Here is an 18,877-nt window from a genome sequence, read left to right as displayed (position 1 = left end):
GGCAGGGCGATAGTCAGGTAAGGGCAGGGCCTTACCTGACTCCTTTCTCAATCGGAAGCCAATCAGTAAGACCATGCCCAGTTCTGACTGTGGCCTCTTGTCCTTCATACAGGTTCCTGAGGAGACAGATGAGGTGAATTGGAACTCCCATCTCTTGAAGAGCTTGCCACAATCTGCTGTTATCTATGCAGTCAAACGCTTTTGCATAATCAATAAAGCAGAAGTAGATGGGTTTCTGGAACTCTCTTGCTTTTTCCATGATCCAGCGAAGGTTGGCAACTTGGTCTCTAGTTCCTCTGCCCTTGCGAAACCCAGCTTGCACGTCCGGAAGCTCAAAATCCATATACTGCTGCAGCCTTCCTTGGAGGATTTTCAACATCACCTTGCTAGCATGCGAAATAAGCGCGATCGTGCGGTAGTTGGAACAATCTTTGGCACTGCCTTTCTTTGGAATGGGGATGTAAACTGACCTCCTCCAATCCTGTGGCCACTGCAGGGTTGTCCAAATCTTCTGACATAATGTATGCAGAATGTTAACAGCGTCATGGTTGAGGTTTTGAAACAACTCAGCTGGAATGCCATCAATTCCGCTAGCTTCGCTCTTAGCAAGGCTGGCTAACGCCCATTCAACTTCACTCTTAAGGATGCCCGGCTCGAGATCAGTAATTACAACCGTCTTATGTTGGGTTTGCACAATCGGATCCTTCTTGTACAGTTCTTCTGTGTATTCCTGCCTCCTCTTCTTTATCTCTGAGGCTTCAGTGAGGTCCTTGCCTCGTTTGTCCTTTATCACGCCAAGCTTAGCACAGAAGCTTCCTTTGATATCTTTGATTGTCTTATACAGAGCTCTTGTGTTCCTTAATTGACTGTTGTCCTCGATTGCTTGGCACTGTATGTTCAGGAAGGCATTCTTATCTCTCCTTGCTATTTTCTGAAAATCCGCATTGAGAACCTTGTATCTTTCTCTTTCCCTCATAATTTTTGCCATCCTCCCTTCCTCAGCTATTTGCAAAGCCTCTTCAGATAACCAGTTTGCTTTCTAGCATTTCTTTTGCTTTGGAACTACCTTAGTAGCAACTTCTTGTATTATATCACGAACATCAGTCCACATCTCTTCGGGCTCTCTGTCTCCAGATCTAATTCTTGAAATCGATTCCTCACTTCCACAGCATATTCTAATGGAATTTGATCCAGATCATACCTGAAAGGCCTTCTAGTTTTCTGCGTTTTCCTCAATCAAAGCTTAATTTTGGCAACAAGAAGCTGATGATCGGTGCCACAATCGGCTCCAGGCCTTGTTTTTACTGCTTGTATAGCGCTTCTCCATCTCTGCCGGCAAAGAATATAATCGATCTGATTCCTGTACAGACCGTCCGGTGAAGTCCATGTGTACAGGCGCCTCTTGTGCTGTTGAAAATGAGTATTCGCTATGGTCAGGTAGTTTTCTTGACAAAACTCTACTAGCCTCTGCCCAGCTTCATTTTGCTCGCCAAGACCGAACTTTCCTATAATTCCGGATATTTCTTCACTCCCGACCTTAGCATTCCAGTCTCCTATGAGAAAAACGACGTCTGATGATGAGATGCGGTCGAAAAGGCATTTTAGGTTCGCATAAAATCTCTCAACGTCAGCTTCTTCAGCAGTAGTGGTCGGTGCATAGACTTGGATAACTGTTATGTTGAAAGGGTGACCTTGGATCCGAAGTGAAATCATTTGGTCGTTTTTGGGGTTGTACCCTAGCACTGCTTTGCCCATTCTTCTGTTTACTATGAGAGCGACCCCATTCCTTCTCTTGGATTCGTGCCCACAATAAAAGACATAATGGTCGCCGGAGTTAAATTCTCCCATTCCGGTCCACTTGAGCTCGCTGATACCCAAGATATCAATGTTCAATCTTTCCATTTCCCGCTTGACGACATCCAGTTTACCTTGCGTCATAGATCTTGCATTCCATGTTGCTATGTGATATTTCTCCTTGCAACATCGGACTTTCCGGTCGCTGCCCGACACATCCACAACTGAGCGTCCTTTTGGCTTTAGCCCAGCCGCTTCATTCGTCCTGGAGCTACTAGGAATCGCCCTTTGTTCATCCCCAGTAACATGTGGGAGGCCTTCCAACCTGGGGGGCTCATCTTCCGGCGCCATATCATTAATGGTATTGTGACTGGCTGTAGGGTTTTCTTGGCAGGAAATACTGGAGTGGGTTGCCATTACCTTCTCCAGTGAATCACATTTTCTCAGAACTCTCTGCCGTGACCTGTCTATCTTGGGTGGCCCTACACAGCAGAGCTCACGACTTCATCGAGTTTCGCAAGCCCCTCCGCCACGACAAGGCAGTGATCCATGAAGGGGGATATGCTTCCGCATAGGATAAATAAGCTAAATAATACTGTCGCTCCAGTGATACATGCTGGACAGAATTATATTCAAAAAGCAGTTGTCAAACGGCATACGACAATATGAACCGAACGAGATTAGTGCATTGCAGCAGACGACAGCGTAGCTGGCGATTCCCACTGCGGCTGCCTCCAGCTCCGGAGCGTCTGCTAGGCGGTCAGTTTATCGTGTTGTGAGCGGTCCCGCAAATCGTCAGACTTGCATTACTTGCAAGAGAATGTAGTGTGTAATGCAACATGACGTCGAGTCATCGTACAAGACGTTCACCAAAAAATGAGAAGGGTTCAATGCTGCTGAATCGAGCAAAATGTTGCGGTATGTTGTGTTTACATGTATTTCTATGGGTCGCCCCCTCGACTCGCACCCCGATACGTTTCGCAGTGTTTTAAAAATACTTCGCCTCGGTAATGAGATTTCACACTTCCACGATCTATTCCAGGGCGTTCATGGTTGCTCTGTACCAAATAACGACCTGACAGATTACCCATGAAATTAGAAAATTGCTTTGGAATATTTCGCTTCCCTGTATTCCTATGGGTGCTAAGCCTATTTTTCATCCCCAGTCGGACCACGCTGGCGATAGAAGCGCCACCGCATCGTGCTTACGTCACAGATCGGTGTTGGTTTAGAATGAATGAATGAATGAAAACTTTATTTCCACCGAAAATGAACCCCTCATCTCCCGCCCCCGGCACGCAGGCCGGGGAGCGGGTCAGAGGGCTCGGCAGGCTGAGGTCAGGTGAGGTTACAAGCAGTCTTCACGGCCTCAGCCGCCAGGCGGGTCGCGTGCTGGGATCTCCGCTCCGCAGCCAAACCTCCCAGGCTTCTCTACTATCAATGTTAATGCCGGCGCCTGGGGAATCGGCGCATTGCCATATTATATAATCTAGCGTGCCTTTTTGTCCGCAATTTTTACATTTAGAATCTACAGGGCAGATGTAGTTATCGGCTTGTAATCGCCTCCAGATGCGTGCTTCATTGTTAGTGAGAGACCGATCTGGGGGAGGGTATACTTTTCGATCTAATTTGTAAGATTCTGTGATCTCATTGTATGTGATAGCGCAATCTTTAATTCCCTTGCATTCGGGCTGTTCTACCGCTGCCCGGTGGTAGAGATCTCGGGCCAGCAGGTGCGCAGCTTCGTTGCCAGGGACAGACTCGTGTGCTGGTATCCATATGATGGATATGGTTCTAGTAATGGGATTTGTGAGAAGAATCTTTTTGACCTCCTCTGAGATCCGTCCTTTTGCAAAATTCCAGACAGCCGTTTTGCTGTCGCTGATTATAGTTTTGGCCTGTGTACCAGTGCATGCGAGCGCTATTGCGACCTCTTCAGCTGTACTAATGTCACGGGTGCGTGTTGAGGCCGCAATTTTAGGTGCAACTTCTCCATTTACTACTGCCGAGACAGCTGCTCCGTGTCGTCCGCATGATGCGTCCACATAAGCAACTTCATCGACTGCGTTGCGTTTCATTCTTTTAGCGATGGCTTTGGCTCTGTGTTCTCTGCGTTCTTTGTTGTAGTCTGAGTGCATGTTTCGAGGTAAAGGTGGTATCAGTATGTGTTCCCTTATGTTGGGTGGGATAGATGTTTTCGTTTGTGGGCCTCTGTCTGATTGGAGTCCGACCCAGCGTAGGATGGCTCTGCCTGTCTCCGTCTGACTTAGTCTTTCCAGTTGAGAGATTCTGATAGCTTTAGTGATCTCTTGCCATGTATTATGAATCCCCATTTTCTCCAGCTTCTCTGTTGATGTAGACACAGGGAGGCCTAGTGCGCGTTTGACGCATTTTCGAATTATGACGTCGATTTTTTCACGTTCTGTCTTTTTGAGATTGAGGAAAGGTGTGGCATAACATATGCGACTGATGATGTAAGCCTGCGTCATTTTGAGTAGACTACGTTCCTTGAGACCGTGTCCTCTAAGCGCTACTCTTTTGAATATGCCCGAAACTTGGGCTGCGTAGTTCTCCAATTTTTTGATGGTGTTTGTGTTCTGCCCTCTTGCTTGGAGGCTCATTCCTAAGATTCTAATTTCTTCTACTTGTGGAACTGGGTATTTTTCAACATTTATCTTTATGTCTGCTTTATTTTTATTATATTTGCGGTTGTAGATGAATAGTTCTGACTTTTGCGGCGAGCAGGATAGACCGCGTTCCGCAGCGTACTCAATCACCTTATTTGCGGCAGCCTGGAGTTTGTTCTCTATTTCTGCGTCGCTACCTTTATTTATCCAGATATTTATGTCATCTGCGTACATGCTAAATTTTAAGTCCGGTATTTGCTTTAGTTGTGCTGGTAGCCCCCTCATAGCAATGTTAAATAGAAAGGGAGACAAGACAGAGCCTTGTGGCGTTCCCTTGCTACCCAAGGTGATTGTGGGTGATTTGGCGCTTTGAATGCTCATGGTGACTTCTCTGTTAGTGAGAAAATCTTTGATATAGTTATAGGTTCTGATTCCAACCCCAACTTCTTGGAGATCTTCGAGCACTGCCTTATGCTTGACATTGTCGAAGGCTTTGGTTAGGTCAAGTTCGAGAATAGTCTTTGTATCTGAAGATTCATGTGTTATGATATCGTATCTAAGTCTGAGCATCACGTCCTGTGTGCTTAGCCCCGGCCTGAAGCCCACCATTTCGTGTGGCCAGAGGTTCTCTTGCTCCATGTATTTGGTAAGTCTCGTCTGAATAACGCGTTCCATTAGCTTTCCCACGCACGAGGTCAGTGATATGGGTCTTAGGTTTTCTAGTTTTGGCGGCTTCCCCGGTTTGGGTATGAGGACTATACTGGCATTTTTCCATGCCTGTGGTAGTTGTCCAGTCTCCCATACCTTATTCATGTATCCATACCGATCTGTGACGTAAACACGATGCGGTGGCGCTTCTATCGCCAGTGTGGTCTGACTGGGGGTGAAAAATAGGCTTAGCTCCCATAGGAATACATGGAAGCGAAATATTCCAAAGCAGTTTTCTAATTTCACGGGTCATCTGTGATGTCGTTATTCGGTACAGAGAAACCACGAATGCCCTGGAATAGATCGTGGAAGTGTGAAATCTCATTACCGAGGCGAAGTATTTTTAAAACAACGCGAATCGTATAGACCTCCTTCACGGGTCTATAGCCGACACACGAGCAGTGGGAGGCGGCCCTGACCAGCGACAACCTGGACCAGCAAGCCTGGATTATCCAGCTAGTCCGCAAGTCAGCTGCTGCCAGCGGAGCCCTGGACTAGGGGCACCGACCACCCAGCTCCTATATGCTCATTAAAAGTTTTCTCTCTCTCTCTCTCTCTCCTTCACTCCGGCTACGTCACGAAAATGCTGTGGCGCTGTCGTCGTTAGTGACTTTCGCGTGGTAGGCAAAACAACGCTTCAATCGCCTTGCCTCTCGTGATTGTGCGATGGCTTGCTGCTGCCGGGAGATGCAGAGCACCATGCCGACTAATCGCTTCACTATGACATGTGCTGAAAGGCACACAAGAGGAAGCGGATACCGCGCGGACTGTACGTTCTTGTTCGCTTGTGCGTCGTCTCGAGCTTTTCGCGAAAAGATTTTACAAATATGCCTGTTAACGGTGCTCAGTACTGTAAGCAATCACCTAATTTATTTTCCATTTTGGCCGTCGGCAACACCTCGGGGAAGTAACATGACAGGAGTTGGCTCCGAAGAAAACAGCTTGGAGAGGGCCGGCGTACGACTCGCACAGCACGCTTCACTCGCCGTACAGCTTGCTTTAGCATTCCTAAAGCACCCAATTCACGTCCAGAAATGCAGTCGTTCTGAAAAGAGGGCAGTGTGAAGGCAGGATGTATGAAGAAGTTAAACATACAACACGTGCGTTCGAGCACTTACTAAAACTGGTCACAGTAACCCCATTATCAAAACAGTCCAAAATGGTATATTCCGTTGTTTCCCACGCCAACTATGCCGACTACAGTACGTCACTGAAGCCACAAGAGAAGTCGGCATTCAGTTGGAATGAATTAAATGTGGACTACCCCGCATGGAGGTAGAGATGACATAATTCTTCAAGAAAATGTTTCCATTCTAGGGTGCGCAAGCCATTGGTAATATGCAAGTCATTGCATCCAGAAGATACTCTAGTCCTGTTTTATGCACATACAAAATAAAAAAAAAAATGAATAGCTTTGAAAAAGAAATAACGACGGAAAATAGAGGACGCAGAGGCTATAGGGTATACGCTTATTCGCTTCCGCTAGATCATCCTTCTGCGAAAGAGAGGTTGTGAGGCCGGCACGGTTTCTCACCACGAACAAAAATAGCGCTATAGGTTCGAAGCTAGGTCGCAAATTACTCAAAAATTTGGCTCGGATGCACGGTCCTTTTCGACTGCTTTGCACTTCAGATTTTGCAAACTTCCTGTAAAATGTAAGGTTCAAATAGTTTACCTACTTGGAGCACCCGAAAAGCTCCCACTTGAAGCAATGAAATTTAATGTGTTTTTGCGGCTTCGCTCTTTGCGAAGTAAGCGAATCACGACAAGAGTTCCCAAAGGGAAAATAATTAAAATCCCTTTGAAGTATTTCACGTGTAATATCAACCTTGTTAACAATTATAGTCTGGTTAGTATTGCAAAGAGCACCCGCGGCAAGTAGCCCGATTATATATAGTCCGGTAAGCAGTAGTTGCAAGTATATCCAGTCGATTACTCATATTTCATACCACACACTCAAAGAACAAACACGCATTATGTCCGTATTTGATTTCGGCATTATTAATTGCTTGCGTATTAGGTGCTCGTCATCTTTTTCGCATTTTTCCGCTTTCTCTCGGTGCGCGCCAAGAACTGCACCATGCCTGCCAATTCGACGTGCAATTATCAGTGCTTTTATTTTTTGTTTGTTTGCTCTGTACCAGTAAATAAAGCGTCCGCACTCAAGTGCCCACTATGAACGTATTACGTATGTGACAGGTTTAATTTTTCACATTTTATTTGAAGTAATGCCGTAACTGTACTTGACTTTTTTTTTTCATCTAAACAGCTGGTTCACCCTTTGGTTAGTGGTACGCAAACAAATGTCCGTGATATACGTATATGTTAATTACGAACAAAGAATAACTGCTTGAGTCGCGTATACCTTGTTTATTGTTTTTTATTGCCGGTAAATACCACAGTGCTTTAAATTGGTACGGTAGTGAATAAATGTGTTTTGCTCGCACACTGTATTTGTAATTTATATAAGCGGTGATTAGGGCACATAAAGAACACCGATTAAAGAGATATATTACAGATTACTGGCGATTTAAGATAAACGTTGTTAATACCGCGTGTTAATAGCGCTCCTGGGCAGTAGCAATTATTCCCTTACGGGAAAAACGAATGCAAAACACCACGCTTCGTTGCAAACATCAAGTACAAATTGCTCATCTGGACGATTTGTAACTGTCCGCAGGACGAAATATTGAGAGTTTCAGATAGCGATTCAAACATCGCGCGCTGCTCCGAAGGAGTTCCTCTCCTTCTTTCAATCCCTCCATCCTCAGGCACGGCCGCTCGATGGATGCGCGCTTCCATCGAGCGGCCGTGCCTCAGGCGTCCGCCCTTCTAAAAACATGACAGATACTGTGGCGTCCCTTTCTTCGAGATCAGTGTATCTCAAATATTGGTCCACGGTTCCACACACACGCCCCGCCGGGGTGGTGCAGTGGTAAGACGCCCGACTACTGTGCCGGAGTTCCCGGGTTCGAACCCGACAACGGCGGCTGCGTTTCGATGGAGGCGAAACGAAGTGGCGTCGTGTGCTGTGCGATGTCAGCGCACGTTAAAATCCCCAGGTGGTCGAAATTACTCCGTAGCCCTCCACTACGGCTCCCCTTTCTCTCTATCCACTTTCACTCCCACCTTCATCTCTTCCCTTACGGCGCGGTTCAGGTGTCCACAGAGCAAGTGTGACATACTGCGCCTTTCCCTTCCTATGAACCAACCAACCAATCCATACACAAACACAGCCCGCCGTAGTGGCGCAGTAGTTACGGCGCTCGACTACTGTGCCCAAGGACGCGGGGTCGAATCCCGGCCTCGGCGGCCGCTCTTCGATGGAGGCGAAAAGCAAGGCGCTCGTGTGCTGTGCGATGTCAGTGCACGTTAAAGAACTACAGGTGGTCGAAATTTCCGGAGTCCTCCACTACGGCGTCTATAATAGGCTGAGTCGCTTTGGGATGTTAAACCCCACAAACCAATCCAAACACACACACAAAAGGTCGCGCTATAGCTCTGACCTGGCTAAACTCACGGAGGGTCAAAGCCGACGTTAGTTTCTCGAAGCGAACGACATGCGAGGAGTGCAGTAACGAAGATAAAAAATCGGCGAAACCTGAGATTGGGCTGCACTGTTGGACGGGGTTGCCATGCAAAACGTCTCGGGAGTCCTGTGAGTAGTGTTGGGAGGAGTTGGATCCCTTCCAGCGGCATGCGTACCGGCACCGGACCAAGATAGTCCCCCTAACAAGTCCCCCACCACTTCACATGAGGTGTCCCCAACACAACCACGGCTGATAACCAGTGTTCTAGCTACACCAATTTAGAATTTTACTTACAGACGTAGAAACCGCGGCAGACAACTAATTATCACACGGCTGTGTTCGTAATTGCTACAGCATGAAAGAAATCAATGAAATGAGCATTCAAACCAGGCTTATAGCATTCGGTTCAGCAGTGTTGAACATCGCTTTTTTTGTTCCTTGAGAAAGCCGCGCGGTCGCTACGAAAGCCAAATGTTATCTGAAGGAGACGGGAATTTTTTTAAACAGTAATATCGGAAACCAAAACGAGTTCACATTGTTCATCTTCTCTGAGAAAAAATTTTAAAGACGGGAGCGATGAAGTTATCCACTTTAATTCCAAGTAGTTGGGACAGCGAAACTGCTTGAATTATTCGGGTTTTCGAATTGCCCAGAGCGAAAATATCAGGTTCAGTCGGAAACTTTAATTGCTAGAAGGCGCCCTGCATAACCCACGCTTCGTCCCGTCGTCGCACAACTTACGATTGCAGTAGAGATCAAAGGGGGAAACTGTGAGGAGCGACATTTATTTACACACTCGAATGTGGCACAAACAGCTTGCAGAAAGTCCGTATAGTTTCGGATTCCACGCATTGTCCCATGCAGCGATCAAGCGAGCGCTAGCGCAAACGACCTGGTCTAAGAGAGCACGAAATACGTTTCGATGCCTGATGACCACCCTGCTACCTGAGAAGCAATCGGCCGCTCGCCGTACCGAAGTGGCAATTTTTGCTCTGCCTTGGGGTTTTGCTGGACGGTCAATTCATTGACCTTCACTTGAAACTACATCAAACACAAAAAAGATGCAAGAACCCCAGAATAGAAACTTCAAATAAGCCAAGAGTTCGAATCAACGAAATTTGCTGTATTCTAGAGGGGGAGACAAGAGATGGGGAAAGATTCTTTTCTCCATTGTTTTTAATGTTGCTTTCCCAGCTTTTTCCTGGCAAAGCAGGCTTCCCAATTCAAAAGCAAATGTAGACCTAAAATGGCCTCAGCAGTCGGCAGGGAATTTTTCTACAGGGCAGATTTACTGCATCTCATCAGGCTCAAAAGTTCATGATTATCGACAAAGCAGAATAAAAATCAGAGGACAATTTGGCGATAAAAGTGATCAAATGCAAAATCCAGAAAGCTGCATTCTGCTATACTATTTTACCAGGTGCACGGCATTAATTACACAACTGCCACTGATTATTAATTTGATATTCAACTAGACATTCATTAGACAGTGGTTACTGATATCCATATGGGCATTTAAGGAGACAGTGATTAAACAATTCTCGCTTGGTAATTAGTCTTATTAGTAATTCATTGATTGGCATATGACAAAGCATGCATTCACGCATACTGTATCCCAGTGTGGACGGCATTAGCTCATTACACAATTGTCAGTTTAGTAATTGACAATTAAAAATTAATTTATTGCACAACTACCACTAATGAATAATCATTGGCAGAAGGCCATATAGGGCACGCATTCAGGCATACTGTGGTGGTGCTCTGTGACTAGTCAAGACCTTCATGACGTCTCAACCAGAGTCGCTGCAAAAGAGACTTGCTGACAACACAGCTATAGCTATAAAGGCATTTGCCTTCGAGGACTGAGGAATGAATGACTACAAATGCATTGGAATGTGATGCACTTTATTCCAATCTTTTTCTGCCATTTATTTATCGTGAAGACCAGACTTTTGAGAAACACTATGACCCGTCGCTTTACGAAACTACTGCTACATATGCAAGAAGGTGTGTGTATGGTGGTGACGTGATAATATACATGAAACACACTCACTGAAAAACACTGAACCACAGTGGTTGGTAGTAGCCCCCTGCTCGGGTGACTCACTTGTACAACAAGGTGAGATACACATCAGCATGAACCCAAAATTAAAAAAAAAAAATAAAATCACGAAGAGAACAATCTCTCTGCAAAGGTCTTGCTATGCAGCACCATCAAGTTCCAACAAAGGAGTTTACAGGGCAATAAACTGTAGAGAACCAAAACGCACAAAGCTGCTTTGCGTCTGTCGCATGTGGCAGTGGTCGACGAAAAGTTTTCTGAACAAAGCAATATGTGAGCACACACACCTGCAGGTTTGAAGCATCCTTGTGCACCAGCTCTTCAGAGTGCACGTAACCAAGCCCACTCCTTGGCCGTGTAGCAAACCGCCTTGAATAAGCAGATTCAACCACGGCCAACAGCCTACTTTAGACCATCCCTAACATGTTGCACAAGGACACCTCCAACCCTGAACATGGTGTGTGGAAAGAATAAAGCTGGCTTTGCTTTCGAACAACCTGTAACACTTAAGTACGTGTTCTATGCATGTTTGGAGAGGAAGGGGGGTGCGACCAGTTATGTGCTGAAGACAGAGGCCTACTCGCAGCCCCATAATTCCAACACCGGCTTTAACCTGTAACCAGTTTGCACCCCCTTCCTCGTCAACTGGTTGTGCACGTGATGAGGATTTGCCATGTGCAATGGTAGCTCTTTGTAGCACAACAGGCCGCACAGTACCAGTCGATGCAAGAACACTTCACAATGATGCGAACAATGAAATGGAGAAGAGCAAATAATTAAAAGAAAAGGCAGATGTGGGAAAAGGTACTCTGCCAAGTTGTAAAGGAAAGAATTATTCAGAGACAGAAGAAGTGGTATTTAGCGCGAAAAAAAAAGTCACTGCACGCGACACCAAAGATGCCTGGCGCACTGGAAAACGGTCCACATGCACTGTCATGCTCCACGCTGCACACGGTGTAACGTCCCTGCTAGGCTGACAGTGCACCACCTTGAGACAACCAGCCTCCCTGGCAATCCACACACTGGACACCGGTAGCAGTGTGCCCGTAAGGACTTCACACCACACACACGGGCCGAATGCGCACAGGTACGATCCCAATGCAGCAGCAGGACAGGCAGCGGTCGTTTTCCGCGACGGGGGAGAGCTGGACGAGACAGAGAGGCAGGGGAGAGCACGCGCGCACAATGAAAATGATGTGGTAGAGCAGGGACAGCGAGCGGGACGAAGAGAGAGGAGTGCGTGTGTCCCTGAAGTGGTGGCGATGCGTCTAGGCGCGCTCTCCACGGATCCGTCTGGCCAGCTGGATGTTCTTTGGCATAATGGTCACCCGTTTGGCATGGATAGCACACAAGTTGGTGTCTTCAAACAGTCCAACCAGGTACGCCTCACTGGCCTCCTGCAAGGGGGAGACGAAAAGATGGCTCACATTGTGCTACCAGGGACGACGTAAGCTCAGGTTAATTAGGCAACCTGCTAGTTAATGTGTAGCAACACCCTGCAGGACCCTGAAATGGGGCCAGCAGCAAACCAAGTTGCGATACAGAGAAGTGAACAGTGCTAGCACAGCAAGAACCATAGGCCTGCATGATATACGATTTTGTTTCACACTATACTGACTTCATATTCCTGCAACTTCATCTTTCACGTCTATACCTCCCCTTCCCCGTATTGGTTGTGGTGGATGAATGGTGCGCCTCCATGAGGTGGTCCATGAGGCCACAAAGCAAAGCAAGGGTGCAGTTTCCAGCAGTGTTCACCGAAACTTTCTGCACAGACACACAGTAATTCCAGAGTGCTGCAAAGCCCCTGTCAACACGGCTGGACACCATAATGCATCATGTAGGCCTTTTGCCGTGAGGCCATGAAATGGCACGTGGTAATGCTTAGCATCGGACAGAGGCATGTCCACAGAATTTTAATGCAGTCGTCGGCAAAGGCCCACTAGTTCTGCATCAAGCCTGCACCTATGTAAAGTCTCTGCACTCGCACCACAGTCTTGTCCTGAAAAGGTCACCCCAATATTGGACAGGATATCAAACCAATCTTTGCACTTCATTTAGAAGTCTGAAGCTATCTTATAAATCTTTGTTTTTCAACCCTCTACACAGGTCACACAATTGGGCTCGAAACTGAATGCTCTGCAGTTAGCTCCAGAATGATTCTATTCTTTGATGATCGGTTTGAAAAGGTGTAGTTATTTCGTTGTTCCATGAAGACTTCTTTACTCTCAGCTATGTCGCCTGGCTGTACTTTTAACATGACCCACGGCGCATGCATCAGCTCTCACTGCTGCTGATTCCAACATAACTTGCTACCCAACAAAATTTAATTGAACATACCTCTGTTTCTGTAGCTATTATGTACCGTTTCTAATTAAAGGCTCTGTGGCATCTCTATGGTGTAATGCTATTATAACGCCGAGTGTATAAATGATGCGGTTTTCAATACTTCTACTGCCAAAGAAATAGCTTGACACTTAGCAATGAAAATCGAGCGCTCATAACTACACCCCCCCCCCCCCATTTTTCTTGTATTACACTAATTCCAACGCGTAAGATGTCTGAATACTTTGTAACCTCTATTTTTTCGCGTCTCTAGAAGAATGAGTCTAACCTGCAGGGCACCAATGGCGGCGCTCTGGAAGCGGAGGTCCGTTTTGAAGTCCTGTGCGATTTCACGCACAAGGCGCTGGAAGGGGAGCTTGCGGATGAGCAACTCCGTTGACTTCTGGTAGCGACGAATTTCACGCAAGGCTACGGTACCAGGACGGTAACGGTGGGGTTTCTTGACTCCGCCCGTTGAAGGGGCGCTCTTGCGGGCAGCCTTTGTGGCCAGCTGCTTACGTGGGGCTTTGCCACCGGTAGACTTACGAGCGGTCTGCTTAGTACGGGCCATTGCTGATCGGGAGAAGTGTCAGCAATGTCACCTGCAAAACAAACGCGCCCAACACGTGTCATGAAACACGCTGCGATTCTTCAACGGGGGTCGTGACAATTTAGGAGCACAGGTTTAACGTCCCGACATCTACGAAGGTTCGCCCGGTGGAGGGCTTCGGAAATTTCGACTAATTTCGCATGTTGCAGCAGTGTGCACTGCCCACGACTGCGTCCAGATCGTGGAAATGCGACGAGATACACGCATGTGCAACAAGTCGCTAGATACACACGCGCCCAGCCCGAAGGCTCTGAGAGACCAATATCTTTCCCCCCCCCCCTCCCCCAACAAGGATTAGGAAGACCAAGTGCAGAAGTCGCAGTAGGTAGACCAGGCGTCAACAAAGGATTACCTAGTCGGGCCCTTACAGCACTGAGCCGGAACTTCCCTCTCAAGGGAGCTGGAAGAAGCCAGTGCGCTACGCCGTTAGCTACGCGCGCGGCCGATTCCCGCCAACTAAAATGAGATGTTTGCAAACACAGCTCCAATATTCACAACGTGCTCAAATGTAGAGCGCGGGGATGCGAAATGACCGGCACAACGAGCTCTGGCGCAAAATTTAGCCGCCCGCCTTTAGAATAGGCGAGAGCGAGCGAAGCCTGGCCACAGGCGACGATAGGGGGGGGGGGGGGGCAAGTTAGGCCTAGCGGACCTGCCATCGGCACAGACGAGGCTTGCTAAACCGGATGAAATGGATGCCTTATGGGCTGCAAACGGGAAACTAGTCTCGTTCGACTATCCCTTAGACGGCTCTCGTGAGGTGATGTGCAAAGGCAGCAACTCACCGCGGCAGCTGCAGGATGCTAGGTCCAAAAACGAGAGCCGACGACGCGAATGCGAAGAACGAGCCGAAAGCAGCTTTGTTTCAAAATGGCTGCCTCGGGTATTTTGAGAGAGCGGGAACAATGAACACGACCCCGACACAGCTAGGGCAGACGTGGCAGCAACGCGGGCATATCGCAGTCAGCTTACGCTTCACCACGCGACAACGAAAACGCGGAAATAGAAGCGCAGGTTCGTACACACGAAAGACTCCACAAACCTGATGCCAAATATCCGAAGAACTTTCACGTCGAGACTCGTAGCAGCGCTAAACACAACACAACAAGCAGGCGTGCAGACCAGACTGGACAGTTGCAATGATGGGGGAGTGAGAAACCCGCTCAAAAATAAACAAAGGTAAAAATCAGCATGACACAGAAACGACGTCATCGCTTCTGAACATCGCTACTGGCCGAATCTGACGTCATGTCTCTTTCTATTGGCTCCGACAAGCTGGCTTGCCATTGGCCGTTTCATTGACCGCGGGAGATAGTGATTGGTCTCTCCAGAAGCCTTGTGGATGTCGAAAATGGTCGCATTTTGGAAAGCCCGGCGTCGGTTAGGCTAGTTTTTTTGGCAATGAACGAAGTCTGGCCATTTGAAACGTACAACACAGACACTGAATGTTGCAGAAAGCCGTTACTTTTAACAAGAACTCAGTTGGTAACCGTTTGACTAGCGCGTCGAGACTTTGTTTTACCTACTTCCGCAAGTGGTCAACGGAAACCATGCCGGTTTGAATGTGACAAAGAGCAATAAACAGCACATTTTAACAAACCAACGCACAGACACTTGCTCTGATTTGCGTCAGAAACGAACGCAGAACATCGTTACTTATGAGGGTTGAACCAAGCGTTCCCTGCGCAAGCAAAACAGCTACTCGCACGTACCTGACTGCAAGGCAGATTTGAAAAGTAACACACGCCACTTGCCGGATGCCAACAGGTTCGACTTAACCGGAACGCACCTTGAAACTATCCAAGCTGTGCAAGCAACTAGAAATTCAGTCCAGCAGCAGCGTAGCTGAAATTCGAAGAAAAGCTACTCGATAACTCGGATGACAAAAAACACAACGCACAGTGAACCCTGTCCGGTAAACTAGGTCAAATCGACACACCCGCCATCTAGGATACACCCATTTATACTTTCGGTTTAATTTAATAAAAATAAAGAATGCATTCAGATATAGTTGTAAAAATAAAGCGTATATTGTATTCACTTTTTTGTTCTCAAAACTGAGAATAATGCTGCGGTGCTGCTTCGGGCTGTACGGTGCGGGCATAGGTGCGGGCCTGAAACGCAATGAACGGCAGCGCGTTCGAATGAGCGACGCTGCCTAGGCAACGTGAGTAAACAGCGGTATGCAGCGGTTGTCATTGCCGTTAACAGCGATATCGATGTTGTGTAATGCGATAACTCTTGCGTAACATCGCTGCGCGCGTGAAAACAGGTGCATTGGAGCGGACTTTCTATGCCTGCGGACTGCCGCCGCTATCTAGCGCGGAAAGGCGGTGTCCTTAGGAGCGCGAAAATTCGACCCCTTGAATCCCGTGAGCAAGCTTTGTGTCCCAGTTCTGCCTTTTAAATTTCATTCAGTGAAACTGGCCGTATATTGGTTTAACTCTGTGCCTGCAGTGTTGTCAAGCCGTATATTCTGGAAAGCGAGCAGTAGCAGCTGATCCCGGTTTTACCTGTACTCGAACTGACGTCGTGCGGTTGCGGCTACGGTTTGAGAGCATACGTTGTGTGTCGTTGCCCTAGTGGCGTTTGCTAGTCGATGCGCGTGGACGGTGTTTTGGGAACAGTGTAAATAATGCCCATGCATGACGACGTCTCTGTATGTGCGCGTGGTCGGCGCTGCGTCCTGCTACCTTCAGTCAGTCGTGCAGACTCCAGCAGTTTTTCCCGCCCTCGTAAACGAAATAGAATACGAGACATCCTTTATTGTTGAGTAGATGCGTTGTCACGGTAGACTGCGGTTGAGTTCGACCTGCGTGTTAACCGTTCGCGTCACAAAGCAATGGCGGGAACTATGATGTGCCGCCTGGAAGGGAAAGAAGAAGAGAGAGAGAGCAGAACTTTTTATTGATTCCAGCGGATGAAGAGGCTCCGGCCCTCCGTCGCTTGGGATGGATGGCGGGTGCCCCGCCTCAGACGCAGGCCGGCAGACGTTGTTGGCCGGCGGCGTCCCAGGCCAGCTGGATGGCGGCTAGCTGGAGCTCAGGGTCCGAGCAGCGCAGCATGGTCTCCCAGAGTTGCGGCGTCAGATTTAGACCCCTCCCGGGAGAAAAGGGGCAGTCCCAGAGGATGTGTTCGAGGGTCCCTCTCGAGTCACAGTTTGCACACAATTCAGATCTTTCTCCTGGGAGCATATGGCTCACCAGGAGCGGGTGCGGAAATGTCCCAGTCTGAAGGCGACGCCAGGCGACGGCCTGCCTGAAATTTAGGGTAGGGGCTGGCGCAGCAGCCACCCGTCTACTGAGTCTATAATGCTGCAGAATTTCTGTGTAAGATTTGGCACACTCTATGGTCCCCGCTCCAAGTCCGCCCTCTCTGCCACCGGCTCGGTGGTAGAGAAAGCACTTCCGGCGTGTAAATCTGTCAAAAAGCGAAAGCCGCTGCTGGACAGGCGCATCTGCGGAGCGAATAATTGTGCTTTTTTTTTTTGCAACCACGGTGGCTAACAGGCTGTGCAGCGTGGCCGTTGATGTTTCCTCGCCCGCATTTGAGAAGGGCGCTTTAGCTGCCTTGGAAACTGTGATCGCTTTCCTGGAAGCCGCAGTTATAGCTATACCTTGGCATCTGTTCTGCTTGGCTGTAGTATAGCGCTCTAGAATAGAGCACTATAGCTGTAGTGTGTAAGCCATTGGGGGTGGCATTCATTTGTAACCTCTTGCTGTGTGCTCCTAACATAACCAGTGTTTGAGAAGACGAGGCTAGACAGGAACAGACATTTGGTTGTATTTTGGGCACCTGTCCCGTTCACTTTTTGTCTGTCCGCGTTGCTTCACTTCCTGTTATGTTATCCAGGCCATAGACCCTGTTCACGTAATGCTGTCGAAGCCCTGTCCCAATTGGTCAGTACATCTGCCAGTCACATTCTGGGGCGAGGGGTTTGGGCTTAGACTTTTGCAGCCCGTTTGGGCCCTGGCCTCAAAGTGCCTCTATATGCTATTGTTGTAATCTCTGACTTCAAGATAACTGGCAAGCCAAAGTGGTTTCTCTCTGACGTCTGGATGAGGGGCCAGCCATACTCTATTTGCTCGGTTGTTTCTGTAGAGGAAAGGGCTGCAGAGTTTTCTCCTTCAGAGAACAGCTTTGGTGTCTGCATATCCATATCATCCCTTCCCTATTCCTTTTCAATACAGTAGAGTCAAAGGCACCTTTCTCCAGCATCTCTTTGGTAGGTGGTAGTCGGAAGATGACATATGACTAGGCACCGGTTGATTGGTGGTTAATGTGACGTAACGAGGCCACAGGACAAAACCCAAGTTAGCAGGAGCCGTAGCGCAGTTGCAATTGAACCCACTGGGACCCTCGCATCTCGAGTAAGGTGTGCTACCCCTTGGCCACCTGGGCACATTTGAAAAGATTATTTACAGTGAGGCTTTATATCGATGCCGGGTGGCTTTCCCATTATGTGGTAGCTTGCAAGTGTATCCTAATTAAGATGTGTAGGGTATTAGAATGTGCAAACGAAAGGATCGCAACTTGAGTTGCAGGGTAAAGCCATTAATGCTATTGCGTTAATGGCTTAAAGGCGGAGGGTTGCAGCAGCGGAGCGACTGCTGTGACACTGCAGATGGTTTGAGGTTGCATGATGCATGCAGAAACTGCATTACCGTTGCTCCCGCCTATTTTTAATTCAAGTGGACTCTTTTGCAAGCATCCCGTCCTGGTGATGTTGTGGTCCAGGTGTTCGGCTGCTGTGCCCAAGGGTGCATAATCATATCATGGCCGCAGCGGCCACTTTTTGATGGAGGAGAAAAGCCAGGAGCCCATGTTCTGTGTTGTGTCGGTGCATGTTAAAGAACCCCAGCCGGTTGAAATTTCCAGATCCCTCCAGTCTCACAGCTTGTCACTTTGGGATGTTAAGCCCATAAACCAAACCAAACAATCTGTCACAAGCCTGGCTATGAGTTGGAGTAGTAAAATGAGCAAGCAGCAGCTTTAAGTTCCTGCATGGTTCATGTGGCTCAAAATTGTCTGTTAAATTTCATTATTTAATATAACCTCAAAAGTCCCCATGTGTGACATTACATGGAAGGTGGGTGCTTTAACGGCAGTTTACAGTGGCTGTTTTGTGGTGATTACAAATATGGCGTAGCTTCTTCGATGGCAGTCTTGAAATGAGCAGGGTCAGAGATTAACGCATGGCTGCTGGCTGGCCATTCCAGTT

At 47.9% G+C, this 18,877-nt stretch overlaps 1 protein-coding gene and 1 pseudogene across 1 annotated transcript; one reads left to right on the top strand and one right to left on the bottom strand.

Annotated features, from left to right (window-relative positions):
* Positions 1 to 18,877, top strand: part of LOC146201877 (kinesin-like protein KIF11) — a 184,684-nt pseudogene that overhangs the window by 137,314 nt on the left and 28,493 nt on the right.
* Positions 10,551 to 13,648, bottom strand: LOC146201879 (histone H3.3A-like). The gene is made up of 2 exons (XM_084587833.1): positions 13,336 to 13,648; positions 10,551 to 12,118 (listed from the first exon to the last, which is right to left on the bottom strand). Exons 1-2 carry the CDS (start codon positions 13,615 to 13,617, stop codon positions 11,990 to 11,992), a joined length of 411 nt encoding a protein of 136 aa, XP_084443959.1. The 5' UTR covers positions 13,618 to 13,648; the 3' UTR covers positions 10,551 to 11,989.

This window comes from Amblyomma maculatum, chromosome 1 (assembly GCF_055883805.1).
Source record: "Amblyomma maculatum isolate TAMU_Amacu chromosome 1, ASM5588380v1, whole genome shotgun sequence".
Lineage (NCBI taxonomy): Eukaryota > Metazoa > Arthropoda > Arachnida > Ixodida > Ixodidae > Amblyomma > Amblyomma maculatum.
The sequence above is the reverse complement of the archived record's forward strand: the minus strand, read 5'-3'. Positions and strand labels throughout refer to the sequence as shown.